The sequence below is a fragment of the Drosophila grimshawi genome, unplaced genomic scaffold, assembly GCF_018153295.1.
Source record: "Drosophila grimshawi isolate 15287-2541.00 unplaced genomic scaffold, ASM1815329v1 contig_311, whole genome shotgun sequence".
NCBI classification, from domain to species: Eukaryota; Metazoa; Arthropoda; class Insecta; order Diptera; family Drosophilidae; genus Drosophila; species Drosophila grimshawi.
The window spans coordinates 14,644,150-14,651,713 of record NW_025063098.1 but is presented as its reverse complement, the minus strand read 5'-3'; the positions used below and the strand labels follow the sequence as shown (position 1 = coordinate 14,651,713).

The following is a 7,564-nucleotide window of genomic DNA, read 5'->3' as shown; positions in this document are numbered from 1 at the left end:
TAAGCGAATTAGTTGTAGTCATTAAAGTATAAAAAAAAAAGTTTAATAGAACAAACAATACGGATTGCGAAGCGGAATGCGAGTGCAACAATAATAATAATTATAATAATAATAATAGACACAAGAACAGAAAGCGTATTTGATAAATGTCTTTTGTAGACGCTGCGCCCTGGCTTACAAAATCGGAACTCCATTTATTTTACTTCAATAATCATAATTATTAATAAATTATTATAATTAATTTATAATAATTCACAATGTGTTTTATTTAATTAGTAGATGTGGCTTTTCATTTGTGTTTTCTTTTTTTGAAACAAAAAAATTAATAATATAAAAAGGAAGAACGAAACTATGCCGGCCAATCCTAAGCCCTTTCCTTAGGTGCACCTTCCTTGGGCTCGGCCTCGGCATTGCCGCCGGCATCAGCATCACTTCCGTCCTCCGTAGACGGTACTACGATATCCACACTGCTATCCGCCTGCATAAGTGCCTTCTTTGGGCTGGGCTCATTGCTATCCGCCTCGGCAATAGCCGCAGTTGAGCTGCCCACCGGCAATGTATCCATAACGCCGCCAGCAGCCACAGCTTCATCATCGTCATCATCGTTGGTAGTGGATTCAGGCTGCACGCTGGCTGCGCACGATTCCGATGAAATGCCATTTTTAGCTTCCCCCACGGCGCACTCGTCGGGATGCGTAATCTTCCGCTTGGCAATGCGCTCACTCAATGCCTTGTGCACCTGAGCAATATCAGCGGGTCGACCCATGGCCAGGAATATCTTAATGGTGCCAGTGTTGTCCATTGCAGTCAAACGCAGTGATTTCTGGCTTGCGCGTTCGGCCACCATTGCTGCCCAGACTTTAGTGTTCACCAGCAGGCGCAAGTTGCCCGATGTCCGGAAGACGACCCGGGAACAATCGCGCTCATCCTTGGCATCGTTGAGACGCAGACTGCCACGTCCACGTTCCTCCCAATTGCTGTTGACAAACGCAAACAGCTTGCAACTGACATCGGCGATATTTAATTCGTTCTCCTCGCCGGTAAAGGTCTCCACCTCCTCGTATTTTCGTTTCTGCGCACGGCTCTCTTCATATTCCCGTGCCACATCCGTGAGACTCTTTGCCTCGGCTGCCTCACGATTGTTATCTGTCGATTGGGCAGCCTTCTGAATAACGCTGGAAAACTGCAGCGGCGAGGAGGTGGCTTCCGCTGTGCCCGATGTGGCAGCTTCAGCATTCGATTCTGTGCTAACATTTTCCTACAAACCACAAAAACAAAAATACATATATTTTCATAGAGATTATTAGATAGCCATGCAATAAATAAGGTCTCAATTTACCCCTGTGACACGCTCGTGTACGTTCTGGCCGAAAATGAATCCACTTGTTTGTACACGCGGTAAAGTGGTTTTGGCCGAAGCGAATATGTTCGAGCGTTCGATGCCATTGTTGCGCAGCATGGACAGCGGATCCGGCCGCTCATCGATGTCGTCATCATCCTTATCGGTATTCTCTGTGGACTCCACCACTTGGGCAGAGGCATCCTCATCCTCTTCGCGTTGCTCACGCAAAAACGGATTGCCGACAAAGCCATCTTCCTCAGTCTTCTCAATTCCGCCGGCTACCGCTTCTGTGGAGGAGCTATTGTTGCTATTGTTGGCGTTAGTTGTGCCCAATACGGAGCTGTCGACGAGCACAGCTGGCCGCAAGACAGCTCCGCCTAATCGTGATGCTTTCAATGTAAAACCGCCTCTGAAGCAGTTGGCTTCAACCGACGCTTCTGCAAAATACAACAAGAACAAGCAAGAAATTGTATTCAGCTTTAGCATCATATCTCAAGTTTGCAGTTTGTGTGTTCAGGCTTTGCATGGCGTTGGAGCATGTCAGAGATCCGTGCGCATTGCTAGCAGTATTATGTAGTTTCATTAGAACACTTACCATTATTTTCGGACATGGCAATTGTAATTTATGTTTATGATTTGTAGTTTAACACAAAATTTTTTACAAGAAAAAAAGAGCGTTCTCTTCAAGTCAATGACAGTGCTGTGAAATACGTGATTATCGATACACGGGAAGTATTGTACTCGCTGTAGCTCGATAGTGTTTGGACGATTTTACAACACTAACTTAGCTGTCAAACTCGGCAAAGGCTGGAAAAAACACGAAATTTACAAGTCATCGACTAAAAAGCAAAGCATCGAAAACATTCTAGCCGCAGTAAAAGTTGGGTTTAAGCGAGTTTGTTGTAAGAGCACATTAACTAGAAATGGCCCAAACTCTTGAAGACAAGTCAATATGGGAGGATGGCGAGGAGTCGCTGGGCGAAGAGGTGCTGCGTATGTCCACGGATGAGATTGTGAGCAGGACTCGCCTGATGGACAATGAAATTAAAATCATGAAAAGCGAAGTTATGCGCATTACACACGAAATTCAGGCGCAAAATGAAAAAATCAAAGACAATACAGAGAAGATCAAGGTGAGGGTTGACTGTGTATTTACCTATTAACTAAAATTTAACAAAAAATCTGTTTTAGGTTAACAAAACTTTGCCATATCTGGTGTCCAATGTGATTGAGCTGCTGGATGTGGATCCGCAGGAGGAAGAGGATGATGGCTCCGTTACTGTGTTGGATAATCAGCGCAAGGGCAAATGTGCCGTTATTAAAACATCTACGCGCCAGGCATATTTCTTGCCAGTCATTGGTCTGGTCGATGCCGAGAAGCTGAAGCCCGGTGATTTGGTTGGCGTCAACAAGGACTCGTACCTAATTCTGGAAACCCTGCCAGCTGAGTACGATGCACGTGTTAAGGCCATGGAGGTTGATGAGCGTCCAACAGAGCAGTATTCCGATATTGGTGGTCTGGACAAACAGATCCAGGAGCTCATTGAAGCTGTCGTATTGCCCATGACACACAAGGAAAAGTTCAAGAATCTAGGCATTCATCCACCAAAGGGTTAGTGCGATTCACTCACAAATGAAAGCGCTGGATGTTAATAGTTTAATTTACAGGTGTATTGTTGTACGGACCGCCTGGCACTGGCAAGACGCTGCTCGCCCGTGCTTGCGCTGCCCAAACAAAGTCCACTTTCCTAAAGCTAGCTGGACCTCAACTGGTGCAAATGTTTATTGGCGATGGCGCCAAGTTGGTGCGCGATGCCTTTGCGCTGGCCAAGGAGAAGGCGCCCGCAATCATTTTCATCGATGAGTTGGACGCCATTGGCACCAAACGTTTCGATTCAGAAAAGGCTGGTGATCGTGAGGTGCAGCGCACCATGTTGGAGCTACTAAATCAGTTGGACGGCTTCAGCTCGACTGCCGATATTAAGGTCATTGCAGCCACGAATCGTGTCGATATTTTGGATCCCGCCCTTCTGCGTTCCGGTCGACTGGATCGCAAAATCGAGTTCCCACATCCAAATGAGGAGGCTCGTGCGCGCATCATGCAAATCCATTCACGTAAAATGAATGTCAGCAACGATGTGAACTTTGAGGAGCTATCGCGTTCCACTGACGACTTCAATGGGGCCCAGTGCAAGGCGGTCTGTGTTGAGGCTGGCATGATTGCCCTGCGCCGCTCCGCCACATCGGTGACGCACGAGGACTTCATGGATGCCATCATGGAGGTGCAGTCCAAGAAGAAAGCTAATCTTAACTACTATGCCTAGGCTAGAAATTCACAAATCTGGCACACGATTCAACAACAAAATCAACATAAATATACTAACAATTATAAAAAACATTCGATTTCTCTTTCAATTTATAGTTTGGAATCATCTTGCATGGATAAGGCTTTTTTTGTTTTTGTTTTTTTTTTCTCAGTACAACACACATATATATATTTCTTTTGAGTAAGATATTTCTGATTTTAAATATCTAAAAATTCCATTTAGAAATCATAAAAAATAGATGATAAATATTTACATGGTCACTAATTAAACTAGGGATGATTAACCAATTCGTTAAGACTAATCAGTGGGATCGAGTGTATTGCTGCTGCTGGTGCTGGTACTGCTCGTCCCAACGGATGAGCTGCTTGTCGTGACTGTTGGCCTGGACGAGCCGCCACTGGACGCCTTTGGAGTCTCCGGTATAGTTGATGTACTTGTTGCTTCTGGTGCACTAACAAAAGTTGCTGACGCTCCAGCTTCTGCGGATGATGGTGCAGCGCCTAGAGCTGGATTAACCGGCACAGCAGCTGCTACATCATTGACTGGAGGCTGCGGCGGCGCTTGTGGCTGCGCAGCTACCGGTTCAGGCTGTTGAAAGGGACGCCTTGTGTACATTATAATGCCCAGCAGGAGTGTCAGTATTGTGATCATATATAAATCCCAATTGGCAGCAATATTTTCATCCATGTAGAAGATGAATCTGTATGGTGACTGAGATACGTAAATTTCATATCAGTGCTCGCATTCTAAGTAATCGTTAATAATCCTATAGCCTTACCTCCTTTATTGACTCAATCTTAGCGAGCATCTGCAGCTTAAATAGCGCTATTGTCACAGGTACTTTGGCATCCACGCTCGTTTCGGCTGCCAAATCGTACAATCTCTTGGCCAGGTGCCAATCCTTCTTCATGCCTAGCCCCTGCTCATGCATATAGCCCAAATTGAACATGGCTTGGGCATTGTACTGTTGCTCAGAAGCTTTCCTATAGTTGGAATCGATATCGAAATATATATTTAAAAGCATGTACTGGACAATACAAAAGTTACGCACCTGTAAAGAGCGGCAGCAGTTTCGAAATCTGTTTTGGTACCCCAACCATAGTAGTAGTAATCGCCAAGCTTGACTTGGGCCGCCGAATAGCCCTGTCCGGCAGCCCGTTTCCAGTAGTAAAACGCACGAATCAAATCTTCGTGGCGATCGTTGAAGACATGCACCTCCTCGCGATCTAGCAGAAATGCTGCATTGCTTTGGGCCACCTCATAGCCAACTTCGGCCATTAGAGAGTACTGCATAAAGGCCTCATCGACGCGATTTAGTTTATAGTCACTGTAGGCGTGCATTAATCTATTGCTCCAGCGACCACGTTCCGCAACATTTTTAAAGAACTGCAATAACATAATACAATTATTTCACAAGTAAAAGTCGATTCCGAAGACCTAAAATCGAACCTAAGCAGGGAGGATAATTAAGTTGATCAGATTAATTAATAAATATATATAAAATAAGAGCAAATTGATACATCCTACAATTCCTAAAATAACTACATAAAAGCTACCTCAACAGCTGCAGGACAGGATCGCAGCATGCCCATGCCGTAGGCATGCATAACGCCCAGATTGTAGTAGGCCAAGACATGGCCTGACTGTGTGGCCAAGTTAAAATATTTTAACGCCAGTTTGTAGTCAGTCTTCACACCATTGCCAGCTAAAATGAAATCAAAGAAATTCCAAATTGCAATTACTGTCAGACTACGTCAGAAAGTCCTGATGCAATCTATAACTTACTAAAGTACATTGTGCCCAGTTGCAGTTGTCCATCGACCCAACCCTGATCAGCAGCCTGAGTGAAATACGACAAAGCCTTAATAGAATCCTTGGGCACACCAAGACCTTTGAGGTACATCAGACCCAGTCCACTCTGACCCACAGGATCACCCATTTCGGAGGCTTTAGAGAAGTACTGTTGATGGACACAAAGAAGATATGGTCTAAATCCATTCAACAATATATTAAGCCATATTTGCACTCACTTTGAAGGCCGTCTCGTTGTCTGCCTTGATTTGCTCACTGCCCTCCAGATAGAGCTTGCCCAGAAAGGCAAACCCAATGGCATTGCCTGCATTGGCCGCGAGTGTAAAGTATTCCAAGGCCTTCTGATGATCCTGCTGTATAGCCTTGCCGCCCTGATAGTACAGCTGGCCCAGGCCAATCTGGGACTGCACATCGCCCTTGTCAGCCAGCAGCTGATAGTAGTCGACAACTTCCGTCTCGTGACTGCCCGGATTCTCGAGCTCATCAAGCAACTTGACTCTGTGCACCATCGGGCCATTAGAAAACGTGACCTTTGTGGCTACCTTCTTGGCCACACGCTTGTATTGGATCAAGGCCTTCTCACAACTGATGGGCACATTGATGCCGTACAGATAGCGATATCCCATTGCCATTTGGGCAAGCGTATTGTCGCCCAATGCCGCAAGCGTATAATGCAGCAGTGCCAGCGGCTGACTGACATTCTTGCCACCCACGCCCACCGAGTACAGAAAGCCAAGACCCAAGTGAGCTTCTGGCACGCCATCGTTCGCCAGGCTCTCAAATTCATCAGCAGCATGATGGAAATCGAATGACATCCAATGACCCAAGAGCACAGCCATGGCCAGTTCGGCTCGTGCCTTGGGATGCTTAAATGCGGCCGCCTTGCGCAGCAGTGTGAATGCGACACGCTTGTCAGTGCGCGGCTTGGTTAACATCTCCATGGCATTCTCGTAGAGACTCTCCGCTGCAACACAAACATTGCAATACTCGGCAAGATTTTTTCTCATGTGTTCTCAATTACTTACCTTCCACTTGCTCGGGCGTCCGCTCGACAACTACAGCGGGTGCTTGCCTCGCCTCAATGGCTTCGATTTGGGCCTTCAACTTCTGCTGTTTCAATAAACTGTCGTTCCACAGCCGCTCGAACAATGCAGCTGGCATTACTTTGGTGCGTGGCGCAAATTCCGTTTCCTTAAGTTTGGCCGCTTTGCGGTCATTGCTGCCTGGTGCTGACGATGAAGAATCGACGGGTGGGGCATTAGCATCTTTTTCGGCAGTCGTTACCTCGTCACCATCAGTTTTACCCCCCTGACTGTGTGGATCCGTAGCGGCAACGGCCTCGGGCTCAGTTATTGGTGTCGCGCTGGCGCTTTCAGAGAGTGGGCCTTGCAGTTCCGCCCGCAACAGCTGGCTGCATTGGATGAGGACGAGGAGCATCAAAATGCACATCATGCTGGGCAGTCTCATCATGTAGGGAAAGTGTCTCTGCGTTCGAAACATAAATCTTAAATGTACTAGCAATTTTAATAAATTCCCTTCGTGTCTCGCCAGGTCTGACGTGTTGTGTTATTTACTTTTTCTTTTGTGCACACACTGATTGTATTTTCACCGTTTGATAGTGTTTGGGGCTTCCGGTTCGTATTATCGCTAGCACATTTTCTACCAGTGTATGTTGGTGAAATTGTGGGTCCAATGCTTTCCAACAACTTTTTAACAATTTTCACACGTAAGATTAAAGAACCTTTTATTTGTTGCAATAATAATTGTGGTCCAGTGTTGCCAACGGCGCAATGTCAGATATGAGCAATAATGTGACTTTCAAATTGGTGAACAGTCACTGCTATCAATTATATACATATTCAATTATTCTCCCATATTTAAGATTGTATATAATTTTTGAACAAAGCAAAATTACTTAACTATATATAAACTTCATTTTGCAGATATTTTACTTCGCTTCAAGGCTTTGAATAAAGAAAACGTTATATGCTTGAATTAAATTCATAATACTTCACAATATTCATTGTAAGGAAGCTCGACTGTATTACTTTGTTTATTTTTAATATTTGACATCTGTTACCAT

At 45.3% G+C, this 7,564-nt stretch overlaps 3 protein-coding genes across 5 annotated transcripts; 1 reads left to right on the top strand and 2 right to left on the bottom strand.

The window, feature by feature from the left end:
- Window positions 1-287: 287 nt before the first annotated feature.
- On the bottom strand, window positions 288-2,019 carry LOC6567233 (ran-binding protein 3). The gene is made up of 3 exons (XM_001994209.3): window positions 1,938-2,019; window positions 1,340-1,779; window positions 288-1,258 (listed from the first exon to the last, which is right to left on the bottom strand). The coding sequence occupies exons 1-3, from the start codon at window positions 1,951-1,953 to the stop codon at window positions 365-367; spliced, it is 1,350 nt and encodes a 449-aa protein (XP_001994245.1). The 5' UTR covers window positions 1,954-2,019; the 3' UTR covers window positions 288-364.
- Window positions 2,020-2,128: 109 nt separating this feature from the next.
- On the top strand, window positions 2,129-3,740 carry LOC6567234 (26S proteasome regulatory subunit 6A-B). Its single transcript, XM_001994210.2, has 3 exons — window positions 2,129-2,475; window positions 2,534-2,954; window positions 3,011-3,740. Exons 1-3 carry the CDS (start codon window positions 2,266-2,268, stop codon window positions 3,664-3,666), a joined length of 1,287 nt encoding a protein of 428 aa, XP_001994246.1. The 5' UTR covers window positions 2,129-2,265; the 3' UTR covers window positions 3,667-3,740.
- A 56-nt stretch (window positions 3,741-3,796) lies between these two features.
- Window positions 3,797-7,277, bottom strand: LOC6567235 (protein sel-1 homolog 1). Of its 3 annotated transcripts, none has more exons than XM_001994211.3 (8): window positions 7,056-7,277; window positions 6,507-6,966; window positions 5,700-6,445; window positions 5,455-5,629; window positions 5,226-5,374; window positions 4,721-5,055; window positions 4,448-4,652; window positions 3,797-4,380 (listed from the first exon to the last, which is right to left on the bottom strand). In XM_001994211.3, exons 2-8 carry the CDS (start codon window positions 6,949-6,951, stop codon window positions 3,967-3,969), a joined length of 2,469 nt encoding a protein of 822 aa, XP_001994247.2. In that variant the 5' UTR covers window positions 6,952-6,966; window positions 7,056-7,277; the 3' UTR covers window positions 3,797-3,966. The 3 variants fall into 3 exon arrangements, with proteins under 3 accessions (XP_001994247.2, XP_032595855.1, XP_032595856.1); XM_032739964.2 differs by having other exon boundaries at window positions 6,507-6,985; window positions 7,056-7,251; XM_032739965.2 differs by having other exon boundaries at window positions 6,507-6,995; window positions 7,056-7,230.
- Between the last annotated feature and the right edge of the window lie 287 nt (window positions 7,278-7,564).

What these genes read in the sequence shown, in the direction of transcription:
- LOC6567235 (XM_032739964.2), bottom strand. Translation starts at nt 6,981, where the DNA reads ATGTTTCGAACGCAGAGACACTTTCCCTACATGATGAGACTGCCCAGC. An exon ending in ACTGGGCACAATGTACTTTA is followed by an intron (nt 5,375 to 5,454) that starts GTAAGTTATAGA and finishes ATTTCATTTTAG; the next exon opens with CTGGCAATGGTGTGAAGACT. An exon ending in CCTGTCCTGCAGCTGTTGAG is followed by an intron (nt 5,056 to 5,225) that starts GTAGCTTTTATG and finishes ATGTTATTGCAG; the next exon opens with TTCTTTAAAAATGTTGCGGA.
- LOC6567233 (XM_001994209.3), bottom strand. An exon ending in TACACGAGCGTGTCACAGGG is followed by an intron (nt 1,259 to 1,339) that starts GTAAATTGAGAC and finishes TGTGGTTTGTAG; the next exon opens with GAAAATGTTAGCACAGAATC.
- LOC6567234 (XM_001994210.2), top strand. Translation starts at nt 2,266, where the DNA reads ATGGCCCAAACTCTTGAAGACAAGTCAATATGGGAGGATGGCGAGGAG. An exon ending in ACAATACAGAGAAGATCAAG is followed by an intron (nt 2,476 to 2,533) that starts GTGAGGGTTGAC and finishes AATCTGTTTTAG; the next exon opens with GTTAACAAAACTTTGCCATA. An exon ending in AGGCATTCATCCACCAAAGG is followed by an intron (nt 2,955 to 3,010) that starts GTTAGTGCGATT and finishes TTTAATTTACAG; the next exon opens with GTGTATTGTTGTACGGACCG.